The 19651-nt window shown below is 38.5% G+C and overlaps 1 protein-coding gene across 1 annotated transcript in view; it reads right to left on the reverse strand.

The window, feature by feature from the left end:
* The window catches only part of LOC124620165 (neural-cadherin-like), a 182463-nt gene that overhangs the window by 7294 nt on the left and 155518 nt on the right, over nt 1-19651 (reverse strand). The window contains exon 13 of the mRNA XM_047146834.1: nt 4823-5031. Coding sequence (XP_047002790.1) covers nt 4823-5031 — 209 coding nt within the window. The remainder of the gene's footprint in view (nt 1-4822; nt 5032-19651) is intronic.

A 19651-nucleotide genomic window follows, 5' to 3' on the forward strand; every position in this document is an offset into this window, starting at 1 on the left:
TCAAGTTGCCGCCACTCATACCTCACCTGTCATTCAACAACATCTTTGCCTCTGCACTTCCGCCTCGACTGACATCTCTGCCCAAACTCTTTGCCTTTGAATATGTCTGCTTGTGTCTGTATATGTGTGGATGGATATGTGTGTGTGTGTGAGTGTATACCAGTCCTTTTTTTTCCCCTAAGGTAAGTCTTTCCGCTCCCGGGATTGGAATGACTCCTTACCCTCTCCCTTAAAACCCACATCCTTTCGTCTTTCCCTCTCCTTCCCTCTTTCCTGACGAAGCAGCCGTTGGTTGCGAAAGCTAGAATTTTGTGTGTATGTTTGTGTTTGTTTGTATGTCTATCGACCTGCCAGCACTTTCTTTTGGTAAGTCACTTCACCTTTGTTTGTAGATATATTTTTCCCACGTGGAATGTTTCCCTAAGATGGTGTGACTTACTAAACGAGAATGTGCTGGTAGATACACACAATAAAAAACACACAAACACACACACAAATTTCAAGCTTTCGCAACCCAAGGTTGCTTCATCAGGAAAGAGGGAAGGAGAGGGAAAGACGAAAGGATGTGGGTTTTAAGGGAGAGGGTAAGGAGTCATTCCAATCCCGGGAGTGGAAAGACTTACCTTAGGGGGAAAAAGGACAGGGGAATGACCAGCAACAAACTGTCAATTTGCATGAACGGACACAGGCAGACAGTGTTAGTAATGAGGATCACCCTGTGGCTAAACATGCCTTGGTGCACGGCCAGCACATCTTGGCACGGTGTTACACCATGCGGGTTATCTGGATACTTCCCACTGACACCAACCTATCAGAACTCTGGGGATGGGAACTTGCCCTTCAATATATTCTCTCTTCCCGTTACCCACCAGGCCTCAACCTCCGCAAATTTCAAGTTGCTGCCCCTTCTACATCACCTGTCATTCAACAACATCTTTTCCTCTGTACTTCTGCCTCGACTGACATCTCTGCCCAACCTCTTTGCATTTACATAAGTCTGCCTATGTCTGTATATGTGTGTGTGCGAGTGTATACCTGTCCTTTTCCCCCCTAAGGTAAGTCTTCCCACTCCCGGGATTGGAATGACTCCTTACCCTCTCCCTTAAAACCCACATCCTTTCGTCTTTCCCTCTCCTTCCCTCTTTCATGATGAAGCAACCTTGGGTTGTGAAAGCTTGAAATTTGTGTGTGTGTTTTTCATTGTGTCTGTCTACCAGTAAATATACTTATTACGTCAATCACCTGATTTATGAAATTTTTTGAACCTTCTTACATCTCTCCTGTAAAGATTTACTCACTGTGGCTTACCATTATCTAGTCCCAAATGCCTCATATATAGAATGATAGAAAATATGAAATAATGAAAAGCTGAAAATATTTGACAAAAAGGAAGCTCATGCCAATTACAATAAAAGATGATTATTGCTGAAGTTTCTGAGTCATCCATTTTTGACAATCACTGTCATAATCCAGGGAGGTACTGCATTCACATAGTACCTTGAATACGAACAATATACAACTTTTGCTTAACTGGATTAAATTTCAGTGGACAATACACAAGCTCTTTATAAAACCATATGGGACAATGAAATATCTGAAATATCAGGATGATATCTGACCTCTTTAAATTATTAAGAAATCCTTTCTCATGATTAACTTATGCAAAGAGCACATTAACACTCAGAGCAAAACAGGACATGAAATGGCTAGTAATGTAATATATACGAAATATTGTATTCATGATCTACGGAACAGGTATTAATGTAATGTAATGTCCCAGCATGCAGGATGCATTTGGTCAGTTCCTCAGCAGCCTTGTCTCTCCCTTACTGAACACACAGGAGTTACAAAGACAGTGATACAGGTTTCATCCACAGTTATTACAATTATTGTCAGCAGAAGTCAATGTCAATGTGCCACTTGTGATAATGTTTGATGTGATAATATTCCTTGTTACAACTTATTACCACGCTTTCATTTCATATCTGCAGTATGCTCATTTTATTTCCTTCTTTGTGTTCTCTCAGCTGTTACTCCAAGGGCTGTAGGTTATGACATCCCAAAAAAGAAGAACTAGTCTCTGGTGCAAATTTGATAAACTGAGTGTTTATGATTTATGCTTTTGTTTTGCAGAAGTCAATTTTAATTACAATGTAATTAAATGATAGTTGTAACACTTGTATTAATAATATTCTTAACATGTGAACAAGCTTTTAAAAGATCTCTGACTATTGTAAGGGTATAGATATTAGTACAGTTCCTACATATTGAATCTTGCCATTACTCATATCCGCTGGACTAGAGCCCGTAGGTGGTACAGGAATGCCCCATAACTGAAGTGTGTGAGTATTTTGGTGCTTGCTGATTTGGTGCATGTCTGCTGATTGGAGGAAGTCTGCAGAATGCATCACTGGTGAGTGCGGAAAGTATGTGGAACTTTAATAGTTGTTGATTCACATCAGTTTTGTATGAAATGAAACTGCCTATAGTGTTTTATGGTGAGCTGACTGTCACAGAAAAGCAATGGGTTAACTCAAGAGGAGTTGTGGAATTGTGGGAATGTTAGTGAAATGTGAATGAGCTTCACACATTATATGGATGTTTTCTATGAACTTAAAACTTAATAAATACAATGTCTAGTAAATCTATTCTAATTTCAACAGACTTTTCTCATCATTTTTGTATGTTACTGTGGAGTGATGAGAGTAGGAATTTGATTGGGCACCTGTCACTCAGGCAGATGGTTTGGAACTTTATTATTGTGATACTTATATCTTGGGAGTAAAGCTATCTGCTAACTGTGAAGATCAGGTCCAATACCAAACCAATATGACAGCAAACTAAAGAAGACAGCATTCATGAATCAACATTACTCTAAAACCAGCATGGGGCTTTACACAATACTTTTGGTGTGCTTCACATTAAGTCTATAATATTTTATAATTTTCAGCCTCATATTTTAAACACTTTGTGCATATTTTTTGTTTTATCAGTAAAAATTTCCGTTGTTATCTTGTGTGTGTAAAGTAGTTGCATACAAGTACCTACTCAGTTAACAAAATATAATGAAACTTCCTGGCAGATTAAAACTGTGTGCTGGACGAAGACTTGAACTCGGGAATGTCATCAGGAGACTCATACTCATCATATCATATCATCGATGCCCACTCCTCATGTCTGTCAATCAGTGTTTCTGCCTCTAGGTCCTGCAGTCCCCAGTTCAATTTCTAATGATGTTAGAGATTTTCTCCATGCAGGGACTGGTTCTTTGCATTGTCCTCATCATTTCAACTCATCATCTTTATGTGCAAGTCACCAAAGTGGTGTCAAACGGAAGGAGTTGCACTAGGTGACTTACTACGCCAGATAGGTTCTCCTGACGAATAATTCCAAACGATCATTTCATTTGTAGTATGGATAACTTCATTTGTTTAATATCATATACCTATTTACAAAAATGGAAAAAAATCACCATACTATCAGCTTACATCTTTGCCATCTCTTCACTGATTTCTTTTTTGCTAACTATGGCTCTACACTCTATGCAAATAACACAACTATTTGTGGCTGTTTATTAAAGTTGCATTTGCTATTTTGGCTCTACAATCTGTACACACAAGGGATAAGTTTGTGGCTGACAACTGAAGTTGCTTTTGCTACAAGCAATTTGCGATGGAATCAATTATGATCTTTCTCTCTCTATAGCCAGAGCTAGCAAAATAAAAACCTGTTTAAAGATGGCAAAGATTGGCTAATAGTATACTGATTTATTGGCACTCTTTTCTTATATATATTTTTTGTACGTAGGACAAGTTGGCTATCTTTGATATGATATGATGGGTACAGATCATTACACACACAATAATGAGCTGAAACAGTCTAACAGCATGTTGGTTAATCTTTGGAATGCAATACCGTAGCAGTTTTGCATGGCATGGGTTGGACAAGACCTTCGTAGGCTTACAGAGATTTGTGGCAACAAACAGCTACATATAGGTCATGCACTTCTGGTAAAGTATGGGCCGGTGATGGGTGGGTGAGGAGCTGACACCCAACAGTGTTCCAGATTCAGGTCAGGCAAATCTTGTAGCAAGGGCACTTGTGCCTACACCAGCATTGTACTCTGTCATTATACATGTCACAGATCACAACATATCCTGCTTAACAGAATGGAAAAACCTCCAAAATCAATTTTTTGTGATGAGGCATAGATGTCCAACACCTTGTTGCCTACTCATGCTTTCATCATTCTTCAACCAGTTTCCTTAAATGCTCACAACAGTAGCACGTGAGCAGTTGAATAGTTTCATTGTCTCTGAGATGTTCATTTCCAAACACTGGACTGTAACAATTTGTCTTTTGTCAAAGCAACTTATCACAGTGGATTTTTCCATTTGCAGTGAGCATTATTAATAAAATGATTCCCCATTCATCTCTGCTGTGCTTATATACTTTCCTCACTGCATCTTGTTCCCACAATGTAACTGGGTGGTATTCAGTCTCCCAGTGGGCAGTGGTCATAATGTTTTGGGCTAATCAGTCACAAAAGACAGCAAATGGAGATGAATCACTCAAATTTAAAAATGCAGCCTCAAACAAAGTTACAAAGCTAATTCAGTTCATATAATACATGGACTATTATAGGTATAATCAAAGTGTTAAAACAGCCATAGAATTAAAGTACAACCTTCGTCAAATATGTGCTTAACCATTATCAACTGGATTTGTCTAAACCTAAATTTATCACACTAGTGTACAGTTTTATTAAGCAAATCCAACTATGTAAATTTCTAGCTCTCACATCATTCAAGTTTTCCCTTACCTGATATTTATAAACCAACACATTTTTATTTCCAGGTCCCATTTTGTTGTCATTGATATCACCAATAACAATTCTCACAGTTGCTGTTCCAGAGAGCTGAGGGTGGCCAGCATCTGTCACTAGTATAGGTACAAAGTACTCTTTTTGTTCTTCTCGGTCAAAAGACCTCAATGATGATATAACAGCTGAGCCATGGCCATTCGGACCTTCTGTTGATGAAAACTACTTGAACTAGTGAAACAGATAAGTAACATTGTTACAAGTCACTTTAAAACTATAAACTTATTCAAGAAATGAGGATATTTTTCATTATACTGCCACAAATAATAATCATTCCCAGAAAGATTTCTCTCACAATCGTGTGAGCATATCTCCACTTACAAAAGGAGAAACAGATAAACTAAATGTAACACATTTATTTCATATCTTTTATTTCCAGAACTGAAGCACGTATACACATTTTAGGAGGGAAACTGAACCAATGCATTTGAAAAAAAGGTCACAGAAGGGATCCAGACATGCGTATAGCTACTTCTCCAAGTACTGCAGTGTCAAAGCAAATTAACAGTTTTGGAGTATAATACACCACTACGATATTTTGAGGGAACCTGGACATACTAAGTAGCAAGAGATAAACCAGAACCTTCAATGCCAACACATGTTCATACAAAGCAGGCACACCTCACACACACGACTGCCATCTCTGGCAGCTCAGACCAGCATTCCAGTCTGAACTGCTGGAGATGGCAGTCATGTGTATGTGAGCTATACTTGCTTATTTGAATGTGTGTGCACTTTCTTTTTTGAATAAGACTTTCACGAAAAGCTACATGTGTAATAGTCTTTTCATTACGTCTGTCTGCAACTTAACATGTCATCTTTATGGTGAGTAGTAATCTACCCTTTTCTTTATATTGTTGACACTCCAACCCTGGGTTTCCATTGTTTGAAATTGCATGTAGGAGTAAACATAGTCCCCAAGGATAGTTGCTTACTTGTGTTAATTGATTGCGCCTTCCAGAATGATGTGATCACCCAGGGAATGTCACAAATTACATTCCCCATATCATAATGCTCCCTCCTTGTTTGCCTTCAGACGTTTCATGCCATACACAACAAGAGCCACCTGATGGACAATGAATGTGATTCATCGGAAAAGGCCACCGGTCACCATTCAGTGGATATTCAGCTGTCATACTGCCATGCAAATTCCATCCTTCAACACCAATGAACAGCAGTCGGCATGGATGCCTGAACCAGGTATCTGCTGTGGAGTACTATAGCAGCAACTTTTACTATATGGCCATTGAGGAAACACTGTTGGCAGCCCCTAGGTTCATCTGTATGGTCAGTTGCATGTCTATTTGCCAGTACCTATCTTTGCAGCTATCGTTCGCCTCTGTCATCTATGGCCCCCTGGTGCACCGCAGTTGTCTGGGCACCAGTTGTAGATAGCCTCATTTTGTCATGCATGGTATGCTTTAAGCATGGCAGCACGTAAATAGTTTACAAGCTTAGCCATTTTTAAATGCTTACATCCTCGGCCCAAAAGCCAATGATTGTGCCCATTTGGATGTAAGATAAATCATTCATTTTTCATATTATGACAATGACTGCATAATTTTCTACAGCTCCTCCAGTCAACGAACTTTATATATCCTCCACTGATAGTGCTGCCACCTGCTATCCGTGAATGGTTATTGCATGCTGATGTTGAACAGAGGTGGTGGTCACATTAATGTGACTTGATTGTGTAAATATACTAGCCAGTGACCCTCCTCTAACAAAGCCTAATTTAAGAGCTTCAGTTTACAAGCATCTCTTTCCTGAGATTTCCCATGAGAAACTAGGGTCTAATTCAAGTATTTGCTCAGTACATACTTTTAAACTTTCACAGTATTACATTATTGCATTCTTTCTGTTATAGAATTAAAGATTCATTCTGGAAACAAACAATTTGATTTTGAGCATGTAGATGCAAAAACTCTATTTTTTCAACTGACATTTCCACCTTTGGCAATCTACCAAGTGACATGATAGACTGGAGTTGCAGCACTTACATACATCCTTTTAAACCCAAGGCCATGCCACTACACAAGTGGTTGCAAACACACAAGGGCCAGAAATGACATTTGGCAGAAAATATATGAATTTATGGTTAGAAACTTGATATTATGATATGTAGATGGTTCAATAAGAGCTGGACATTAATTACATATTTGAAAGTTGATCAAAGGAAGTATTGAATTCTATGCTTCATCCCACCTGAAATCATTATCTCTCATAATTAAATCCTTTGCCTAGTAAATTTCTATTTCTTCCTTCACCATCATGCCTCAGAACAATGGTTGATGCTAGAATTTTGACATTGTCATATAGAAGAGAGTGGCTAGTGTCAATGCAGTGCCCAACAACAACTTGTTTATTGGACTTTAAGAGACAGTGCATATTCAGTATTCCATGCAGCTCTAAATTTCTGTACATATTGTCTGCCTCAATGTATGAAATGTCATACTTACAGGGCACTATCTAAACCCTAGCCTTGCGGAGCACCATTAGATGAAAATTTCTGTCCTCTAAGCTCAAATTTTATCTGAAGGAACAAAAAAAAAAGTCACCTGGGACTAGATCAGGTGAGTAAGAAGAGTGGCCAAGTAGCTGACACTGAAATTCATGGATTTTCACCATGGCAACCGCTGAAATGTTATACAGCGCACTGTCTTAGTGAAAATTTTTTTTCTTCTGCAAATGTTAGCTTTTTTAAATTTCTGCATTCAGCTTGTCAAGTAATGTCACTTACTATGCTCATATAGTATTTCTTCCTTTTTCTCTAACATCATTTGGTGAACTTCAGAAATGTTGTCACCAATGGTTACAGTTTTTGCCTATCCCAAACGTTCATTATTACCCAAACTGCTACATACGTACACACGTATCCAGTGATGAAAGGTCTTGCAGACCCACATGCTGCTTCCACAGACTGTCTCCACTCCTTTCTGTTTGTGCTTGGTTCTTCCAGGTGGCTTCAATCCCCAGGCCTGGCAGGAACTTTACCAGGACATCCATCCAACACTGCCTTGGTTGCCCTATGGGGTGTTTGGCATTTGGTTTCCCCTTGAGTGCTTTCTTCATCTGTCTTTCTTCTAGCATATTAGAGCTGCATGGCCTGCCGACTAGACTGTTTTGCTCTTCAGCTTCTCTAGGATTGTTGGTTGTTGGATCAACAGGTAGATTTCCTCATTTCCCTCCTCCTTGTATGGCCGCCTTTAAATTCAGATGCCAAAAATTTCACAGTGCAGAGTCCTCATACATAGCAACCAACTGGTGCTCAATTTGTGCAAGCCTACCTTTCAAAAACAAAAATATACTAACATCTCTGTACTCAATTGTCTCCATTTTCGCAAAAACACTCATGTTGACTCCCTAAAACAACTGTCAAATAACTGCACATCTAAAATGGCTGAAATTTTGGTGAGCTACTATGCATGTGCAACAGATTTCCAACTTTTGTTGACAAGTACTACCATCTTCACGCTGATATTGGAAACTTTTCAGACTACCCTCATACATGTCCATATGAGTTGGTCTGCAGCAAACTGCATTTCCCATACTGCCGTCATCTATGAGATGAACCTAAACATTGAATAATGGAAGGCACCTTTCCATTCTGACTTGCACTGTAAACTTCCATGAATGGAATTTAGCCACTTCAAAACTTGATGTAACTCACACTCCCCATGGGGACCACTCTCTACAGATGTAATCAACAAATCTCCAAAATACAGGAGGTCTTAAACTAGTAGAGTCCAGTGCCTCTCTTTGAAATATTTCATAAATAAATTAGCCACCCATAGTGACAATGGCAGTGTGTTAATAAATTCATTATCAAATCTGAACATTTTTTAATAAAGCTATAACATTTTTATCAAAACGTTTGCCATTAAGAGATAAATATGTTGAAGGAGGACCCTTAGTAAGTAAGGATATCACATCTTAACTGACTAATATGGCAGAACTGATCAGTGTCAGTGATTATGTTTACCAATACAGTTGACAGAACTGCGTACCGTATATAAAGAGGCTAAGTTGTTATTTGGTGAGCCAATGTTACTCACTATTGGTCAAATAGGAACATCATTCTTATGATTTTATGGAGTCCATTAGGCCTAAGAGGAATGAAACCTCTTGGTTTCAATCTTTTCACTCCCTCTGGAAAGAAAGCAGAGACATTCAGAAGTGCAGCAGTCTTTCTCATAATATGGTTGATAGAGTGTTCTGATATGTGCTGTTACACAGTAAACTACATAGTGGTCCAGAAAAAAGACATACCGTTACAATTCTTACATAGGGGAAACTCATTTTATGTATTCAAAGTAACCCCAATTAGCAGCCAAACAATGTCAATATCGCTGAACTGTTGGCTGAACTATGGCTATTAGAGTTGCCAGTGTGGTAGCAGCACAGAATGCCTTAATGGTTTCTCATAGCCTGCATTCAGTGATACTGATGAACTACATTTTTCAAGGTCTCCCCAAGGTAGAAATCAAGAGGTGTAAGGTCTGGAGGCTGTGTTGGGCACTCAACAGCTCCTCTTTGATCAATCCATTGCCCAGGTAGATATTCATCCAAGCAGGCTCTGTCATCTCTGTGGCAGTGAGGCGGAGTGCCATCATGTTGTAGGTACAATCTTTCATTCCCAAACACCTCTCAGATGGCAAGTAAAACTAATGTTTCTGCAGCATGCGAAGATACTTCTCACCAGTTACGGTGAGAATGGGCCAATCAAACCGCGCGATGACAGACCACACCACACATCAACACCTGGTAGATTAAAATGTTTGTCCTCACCAACATGAGGATTTCCAAGAGACCAGTACATGCAGTTGTGGTAGTTTACAGTATCATTCAATTTGAATTGCACCTTGTAAGACAATACAACCATCCCTGCTAACTATTTATCTTTACAAACCATGCCTTCAAACCATTCACAGTACTCCATCCTTTGATCCAGGTCATCCTTGTTCACAGTGTGCACCAAACTTGGAATGTATACTTTCCACTTTGTACCCTTCAGAATTCATCATATGCTTGATTGCCTTACCCAGCTTTCATGTGCACCCTGTTTCACAGATTTTTGAGGTTACCTTCTAAAATGTTGCAACACAGCAGTGCTGGAAGCTGGACTTGTTGACATTCTTGGTTGGCCAGACCTTTCCTTATGAACGTCCTGAATAGTAATGTCAGTTTCACATTTATCCTGAATATGATAAATTGTTGTATGTGTTTTGTAAACATTACACCACTGCTGTTGTACTTCTGTCATGTTTTCGTACTACCAGTACCACTTCAACATAGCTTTGCATTCCTCAAACAACAGTCTTAACTTCATTCTTTGCTGAACTATAATTTTCTGGAAAACACATGCCAAGATCTGTTGAGAGAACAATGGACTATGCTACCATGCAAAAATGCAATGGTATCTCATTTGGGTCCAAAGATATTAATTACCAAAGAGTGTCTGGACCTCTCTGTATACAGCTTATTATGATAGTTGTCAAGAGAAACTGAAGAGTTGTATTACCTTTGTCAGCTGAAAGAACCAACATCTGACCTCATGAATTTTAGGCAGTACAGCTCACTCCATTACAGATATATTACTCCTTTGTGGGCAAGATTTCATAATATCCCAGAAACTTTCAAATCTTATTTCTCATGCTGACCCTGTAGAAAGTGGCTGAATTCTTCAAAGATAGGCATTAGCAGAACTTTTGTTGTAAGTACCAAGTTCAATCCTTTAATTAAAGCCATCACTTCAGCATCACCCAGATCTCTACCATTTGTATTAATCATGGAGCATCAACTAATAGTTTTCTGCTGCAAATAAGGCTCAAGTCAGCTAAACATTGGCTGAGTGTGACCACCTCATGAACCCAGTTCTGTGAGCTGTTGGATACTTCCACAGAGGTCTTCAGGTGATAGCAATATTGTTTTTCAGAAACCAAATCCAAATTCTGTTAGTTGCCAAATGCGGTAGTGCACTGCACTGACACTAGCCATTCTACAGTGTATGACAATGTCAACATTCTAGTATCAGCTTGTAGTGCTTCGAGAGTTTCCATGTAAATTCTAGAACCACTTGGCCTTCCTCCATCTCAAACCCACGATATTTTAAACAGAAGGGTGACAGAGATGAATCTGACCTACCGCGCATTGCATGTTTGTGTGTGCAGGTCTAAAAACAGTTACGAGCTAAATATGAATGTGGCGGCCGAACGGCAGCCAACAAGTATCTGCTGTATGATCCGTAGATTCAGTGTATGTGCAGAGAAGGGCCTGTGCTATTCTTTGCTGGTTTAGTGACTGTGACGATTGTTAAGGACAAATGAAGAAATGAGATTAGACTTTTAAGTAATTCATGTGTTTGACTTGCTAGAAGCAAGACATGTTCATAAATTATGTGGTTGTTAAACCAACGCTATTGTAAATGTATGTAGTCAAGTCTAATGTGAGACGAATCGGTTGACTTGCATACTTTCGAATATTTATGTGAGAAATGGTGAATTTGTTCTTTGTGGAAGTTGAAATATACCAAGACTAAACTAAAAGTATTCTGTGAGTACCCACTTATTTCAAGAGTAGAGAGAGAGAGAGAGAGAGAGAGAGAGAGAGAGCTTTATTCTTCAGAGAAGAAGTTTTGGAGATCGACATGGCTGACTATCCAGAGATGAAGATCAGCTGTGGATACCAAGTACATCAACTGATGTGAGAGACGTGTGAAGTTGGCAAACCAGCTCCACTTCACTTCTTGTCATCTAAAGCATTAGAAGCCCCATCACTCCAGGGCTTGGTGCTGGAGGGAGTAGTGGAAATTTGTCTGACAAAGGATGTAATTAATATAGATAGTGGATACAGCCTGGAAAAAGCATGGTATCTTGCACTTTTTTTGATAAACTCACAAAAATGTCACTACACTGCAGCTCATATTGCTGTGTTAATATCCTAACAAGGATCGAACAATTAACAGCAGATAAAGTTCACACAATGTTCTCTGCCACTGAATGGCTCACTCAGAAGAGGTGACAGGTATACAGCCAAATTATCATCTGAAGAAATGTTTATGCCACTTATATGGTACTGTCACAGTACAAAGTGAAAGCAACATATAGGATGACGACCTACATGATTCATTTCATACACTAACATATCATATAACTGGCATTAACATGGTGTTCCTAAATGGTCAAATAATGAATATGATATTCTTGACATGTAGTACAACATGCAATATAACTGATTTGGAACAGACAATAATACATCACTTGAAAATGGATAAAAAGTCAAAATTCAAATATTGTATCCTGAAGGAAATAAAATAACAGCCAAATGGCAGCAGTATTATTATTTACACAACACAAACTCAATTATTGCCAACACATATCCTTGCAGTAAATTAGCACCCCATTTATCTTACAATACAGGAGTTACGGTATGTACTCTGCAACACATCTAAAGCACCACACAAAGCTAATGGAAAGTTATAAAAGATGAGTTCAAGGCATGAAGATCTGGCTCAATTTCGTCCGAGTTTTGTTGAATAGAATTTAGGTCAGGTGATTTGGGTGTTTACACAAGCATTCTCGTATCAGTGAACTGTTTCTCAAATCATTCTGATACAGTTTGAGAGTAGTTTAATACTACATTCTCTTTACGGTGCAGGTTTCCAGAAGGGTACTCTAAACAAACAAACCGATGAAGATGTTTGGGCAGTAGGTTCCTACACAATTAGGTGCTGAGAGGTAATGGAATACATATCAGGTAGGTTACCCAGTTTTGTCCCATGTTAAAGTTATCACTTCTGGAGCAGTACTCTGATGGCAAATGTGATGTATTGCCCTAAATATGTTTTTAACATATGTGAACCACAGGATTAGCTTTTACCAACATGTACTGCAACACATTAATCCAAATGATCTTGTTATCAACAGGATGTTTAGCCATACTAATCTGCCCTTCCTTTTCACTGATGTGTCTGAACAATAGTTCACCATCAACACGTGAAAAAAACACCATGAAATACTTCTCTGCTTCAAGAAGGTGTTACTAATTTATCACATTTAGTGACACTACTGGAACTGAATCAACAAACTGTAATTTACTGAGACTAAATGTTAAAATCAGTTTGCATTTGTACATATCAGCAAGGTCAAGATGTTGGCACAAACTCAATTTCAGTGTATGCTAAATGCTGCTCTACTAGGAAATGTATTGCCTTTGACATGTAAAATTCAGTTCTAAAAATTTCAGTGGTTTCAATCTGTATGGAACATCATTTGTCTCTCACCATCTAACTGGGCAAGAAATATATTTAAATACTATAAAGATGTTTGAGCTGCATTGTAACTTGTTTGTTTCAAGCACTTTTTCCCATAAACAGATGGTAAGATAAATTATTGTTTGAAGATAGTAGCACATTTCCAAAGAATAAGGTTTCAGCAAACATTCTTTTGGGTGTTAGATTTTGCTTTCCTTTCTGGTCATCATCATGCTAACTGTGTTTCATCTTGTTTAATATTATTTCTGACAATAATACATTTTGAAGCTGAAGAGTTGATGAAATATGCTTTCTGACATTTATTTGGATGTCAGTATGTTGTCTGAAATATTGTAAGCTCTCTATCCTGAGACTGATCAATTTTGAACATGTCCATAAATTTGATCTACAAAATGGTGATGAAATACTCGACCATTATTTTTTAACTATGGAAAGGGACATTACTGAAAGTGTGGAACATATGATTTAGGAGTGCAGTGGAACAAGGGCCTATCTCAATTAGGGTTGGCTTTGAGTAAAAAGGAGTTTTACTAAATTACACTTTCAGCAGATATGTAAGTTTTACAACATATCTTTTCGGCACAGCATTACAATCTACCTGAAAATGTTCAGGCAGCTGTATGAATTAAATATTTATGCTTTATTGTTACCTTCCAAAGCATTCATGCACAAATGGACAAGTGTTGTATCATGTGAGGATTTATTGATTGGAATGCCTTTCTTGCTGCTGCAATTCTTTGATTACTGCACACATTGAAAACACATTAAATAAAGACAGTACGTACAAGGCAGATCAGAAAACTTGCACATCTCTTAAACAGCGATTACTAGTTCTGAAAGGATTAAGCTGCCATCTTCAGATCCACAGAGTGAAGGTTATGATATCACACTATATGAAAAACCACATATTTGTTGTAGTACCACAGTAACGGACGTATAATAAAAGACAGTAGAGCATTACAAAATATAGCTGTGCTTTCATGCCAAAATAGAGTCTTACAAGTGTGGCACATCAAGAAGTGCTGCATGTGTCTGGATTGGCTGAGTTTGTTGCCAACAGCCACACTTATATGACTCTATCTTGCCAAGAAAATGTAGCTGTATTTTTTAATGTTCTACTCTCTTTTTATTATGAGTCCATTAAGATAGTTAAAAAAAAAAAAAAAAAAAAAAAAAAAAAAAAAAAAAAAAAAAAACACCCACACACAACTACTACATGTGGTTGATTGCACAGTATGATTTCCTAACCATAACCTCTGCTCTGTGGATCTGAAGATGGCAGCTTAGTCCTGTCAAATCCAGAGTTCATACATATGATCAAGACAGTAAAAAAAAAAAAAAAAAAAAAAATCATATCAGACACTTTCTTTAGATTGAATTAATTGATCACTCTCCAGCCAACAATGTCAGGTAATTATTGTATTCTTCGGCTGCCATTTTAGGAAACAGACTATGAAGTATTCAACTGATAACAGTTAATGGTGGATCACAGGCTGAATGTTTTATTGTTAAAATTTTTATTTGTCTCAAACCAATTCTAACTATGCTTTGATTTAGTAACATCCCATGTGCCACAGTACCAATTAACTGCTTCTCACTGAAACTTCTGATTTGATGAAAATGTGGTGCAAATAATTAGACTAGGCATAGCATTGATTATCTACAAATAAATGTGTCTGAAACATGACTACATCTAATGTGAGCAGCCAACCGACCACTTGACTCATTACACCAAGTGTACCTCACATGACAACAAAAACAAGATACACTGTCAGTACAAAAAGATTAATTTTTGACTGCTGAACCAGTTGCAGCTGCATTAATATAATACTTCGTTTATGGTGATGATGATGATGAGTCCCATACTTCTTTACAGAGCATAGGGGAGCGACGCGGGAGACCCGCACGCACCTTATGGTAATGCTAGACAAAAAATCTTGAACAAAATGTTAAAGAAGATCAAAATTTACAGCATGCAAGGATACAGGACCCTCACATCTTTCTGTCTCTGCATTGAGACTTCTGCTGAACATCAGATACACAGGTACATCATAAACATAACCATATTTTAGCATTTTAATGGAATGCCATGATGGTATTTCACTGAAAAGATAACATGTGGCACAGAATATTTTCCACTTTTCTTTTTGTGGGTTACTTTTTCTAAAATTTTGTCACTAATAGAAAACTTCAATACGGTGCACACTGACAGCTGTAAAATCATCCTACTTCATGAACTTCCTGCTACTTACTAGCACTGATCAAAATTTAATTTTGAGTAGGAAAAGTCTTTCAAAATTCTCAGTCCTCATTTCTTTGACTTATGCATTCTCAGCACTTTTCATGAGTTCAGTGTATTATTTTGATGACTAAACTACTTGTAGTCTCTTTTCTGTTACAGCTATATCAGTCTCTTATGGGTGTAATAGATGTGCATAGATACATTCAATTTCCTCAAACGATGAACTAATAGTAACTTTCAGCTGTACCTCCATTACTGTGAAATTCTTATTCTGGCCAACATAATTTTTCTTCTTTAGCCTCTTCAAGAATCAATGATATAACTTTCAAAAAATTGCTTCTTCACAGGAATAAATTGTTCAAAGATATAGATATATTCCTTTCTGTTATCATGCACAATTGTGTTGTTCAATTTTTTCCATTTGCAGACATAGCTTGTTCATTCCTTCCGTTAATTCCACTGTTACCATCACTATTCAAATTAGCTTAGTCAGTTGGTAAATCAGCCATACAACAGCAACTATCAAAACAATGAAAATATCCTTTTGCTGCCACAACAATGTGGATACATGCTCATGTTTGACCATTCATTCAGTCACACATGGAAATACTGCAACTGTGCACAGAAAAAAGTTTCTCCTGCGGCATAGTAGAGAAAACATTAAACATAACTGTAGGTCAGAAATCAAACCCGATATTTATTTTATTTGGAGTAATGGCAGAAGTACATAATTGTTTTTTTTTTTTTTAAAAAAAAAGAAAAAGAAACATAAAACAAAGTATAAAACTCAAACCACAGAAATCAGGCATTCATCCAAAGAACAAACAGTGCACTTCACTGATCAGTCTCTTTTTCTTACACAGCCCCCCCTTAAAGTGTGGAGCACCTGGGATGTAGGGGTATTTGAATTTGACTTGTCATCCAGCGCTTATACTGATGACTGGTTGACGTGTCATTGTGAGCACAGGTCTGACTGGTTCTTCTGTAGTCCTCTGCCATTTTGGCATTCTCTCTTCAGTTTGACTGGGTATAGGCTTGCCTGACCCTCAATCATCCTGAACTGAAGGAGTGCTTTCGTGCTTTGGCGATGGTAAGGCCCATGATGGTTTCACTCTTTCAATGGACAACCTGACAGTTTTTCTATTTTGTGCGATGTCTATAGTATGGGCATTATGTTGCAGTACTTGGTAGGGCCCACTATAAGGAGGTTGAAGGGAAGCCCATATGGCGTCTCTGCGCAACATGATGTGTGAGCGATCCCAAGCTTTGTGCACAAAGACCGGATGGTCACCATGATGGGATGCCAGTGGCCCTCTCATCCTTGCTGCATGGTCATGAATGTGCTGTACCAGCAGTGGTAGCTACATTTGTGTGGTTGTGTGGTGCTGTTGTGAGATAGTCTGCACAAATTCTCAATGGTTCTCCTTAAACCATCTCCGCTACTGGTGCGCCTAGCCTATATCTGCCTTATAGGCAGTCCGTAAATCAAGAAGTACTAGTGGTAGTGCCTCTCTCCAACTCTCTTGGTGACACATGAGGGCTGCCTTCAGTGTTTTGTGCCACCTTTCCACCATCCTGTTGCTTTCCGGATTGCAACTGGTTGTGTGATGACGCTGGAATCCACACAGTCTGGCCAGTTCATTGAACAGATTAGATTCGAATTGTCGACCCTGATCCGTTGTCATATATAGGTCATAAATCAAACCCACATATACTAAGAGACATTTATTTTATTTGGACTAACATCAGAAGTATGGCTCTAAAACAAAAAAAAAGATAAAGAAAGAATAAACATCAAACCAGAGAAATCAGCTATTCGTCCAAAGAACAAACAATGCATTCACTGATCGGTCTCTTGTTCTCACATTACTACAGGTGGAGTCAGGATACATGCTAATTGTGTACATCATTTCCAGTTGTTGGTTGGGATGGGCCTTTCTTCCTTCCATTAGACTGTGTACTTCATTAATCCATACTAATAGTAATTCTGTCCATTATGTTTTGCTGACTAAACTGCTGAACTGATTTTGATGAAACTTGGTAAGGAGGTAGACTGAACCTTAAGAAATAACACAGGCTACTTTAGAAACTGTAAAGTTCAAGATATTTATTGATTTAAAGAATATTACACGAATTAGGGAAAAATATTTGCTCTTTGAAAATCAATGGTATTTACTCTTTGACTTTTGAACATTATCATATTTGTAAAAATGCTTTTATTGATTGATATTTCTTACATAATACGATTCAACATGATGAATAGAATACTCTATACAATCCTTAGCACATTTAATCCATACTTCCACAGTAATATTATTAAACGTGACAGTAGCTCCGTCTGTTACATTTTCAACATTAAATCACTGAACTGATTTCAGTGAAATTAGGTATGTAGAGAACTTGAACTCTGAGGGAGAGCACACAGTACTTAAGAAGGTTCCCCCCCACCACCTACGGGTGAACATCTTTTTTATATATACAGGGTGGTCCATTGATAGTGACCGGGCCAAATATCTCACGAAATAAGCATCAAACGAAAAAACTACAAAGAAAAACACTCATCTAGCTTGACGGGGGGAAACCAGATGGCGCTATGGTTGGCCCACTAGATGTCATTTTTTTAAAAAAGGAACCCCCATTTTTTATTACATATTCGTGTAGTACGTAAAGAAATATGAATGTTTTATTTGTTAAAATGGACCATTTACCAATTGTGGAAAAGGTCGATATTGTGTTGCTGTATGGCTACAGTGATCAAAATGCCCAACGGGCGTGTGCTATGTATGCTGCTTGGTATCCTGGATGACATCATCCAAGTGTCCGGACCATTCACCAGATAGTTACGTTATTTAAGGAAACAGGAAGTGTTCAGCCACATGTGAAATGTTAACCACAACCAGCAACAGATGATAATGCCCAAGTAGGTGTTTTAGCTGCTGTCACGGCTAATCCACACATCAGTAGCAGACAAACTGTGTGAGAATCGGGAATCTCAAAAACGTCGGTGTTGAGAATGCTACGTCAACATCGATTGCACCCGTACCATATTTCTATGCACCAGGAATTGCATGGCGATGACTGTGAACATGGTGTACAGTTCTGCCACTGGGTACAAGAGAAATTATGGGACGATGACAGATTTTTACATGCATTCTATTTAGTGATGAAGCATCAGCGGTAACATAAACCAGCATAATACATGCTATTGGGCAATGGAAAATCCACGATGGCTGCGACAAGTGGAACATCAGCAACCTTGGCGGGTTAATGTATGGTGCGGCATTATGGGAGGAAGGATAATTGGCCCCCATTTTATTGATGGCAATCTAAATGGTGCATGACTATTACAGCACCATCTATCACAAATCGAAAAAAGATTTGTATACAGTTACACATCGATAACAGCACCCCTGTATGAATTTGTTAAGAGTGTACCAAAGTCGAACGACAAGTTTCACTGGACAGACAATGTGTTTCAAGCAGCACAAACAGCAATTGCAGAGGCTGCACAGTTAGCACATCCCTTGGCACAGGAGCCACTTGCACTTATGGCTGATGCCTCGCCTACAGCCGTTGGCACTATACTGTAACAACAGGTTGAGCATTGTTTGCAGCTGATAGCATTCTTCAGTCTGAAGTTATCACCTTCACAGCAACATTGGGCAACCTATGACTGCAAACTGCATGCAGCTTACGCTACACTCAAGAAATTCAGGGATTTACTGGAGAGCTGAAAGTTCACTATTTATACAGATCACAAGCCACTGATGTACGCCTTTGATGTAAAACCAGAAAAAGCATCACTGAGGCGACTATGCCATTTGGATTACATTAGCCAATTCACCACCCGCATTGTTTACATACAAAGGAAGCTGAAGATACCAGCAGTTGTGCTATTATGTGTAGAGGCTGTGAATGCAATGGCAGACACCTACTCACATGTTGAAGTTGTAAGGGCTACCATTGATTTTGATGCCCTTGCCCATGCCCACCAGTGTGATAATGAGTTACAAGATTTGTTGAAACAACCAAGATGATTGAAGTTAAAATGTGTCATGATGCCTGAAGCGAATGTTGAATTGTATGACGACCTATCTGGAGTGAAAGCATGTCCATTTGTGCCACAACACTATCGAGTACAAGCAACTGCATCAGTACACAATTTGGCACATCCAGAAGTACAAGCCACTATTAGATTGGTCAAACAAAGTTTCATCTGGCCTGGAATGCATGCAGACTGTAAAACATTTGACAA

The sequence above is a fragment of the Schistocerca americana genome, chromosome 6 (genome assembly GCF_021461395.2).
Source record: "Schistocerca americana isolate TAMUIC-IGC-003095 chromosome 6, iqSchAmer2.1, whole genome shotgun sequence".
Classification (NCBI taxonomy): Eukaryota; Metazoa; Arthropoda; class Insecta; order Orthoptera; family Acrididae; genus Schistocerca; species Schistocerca americana.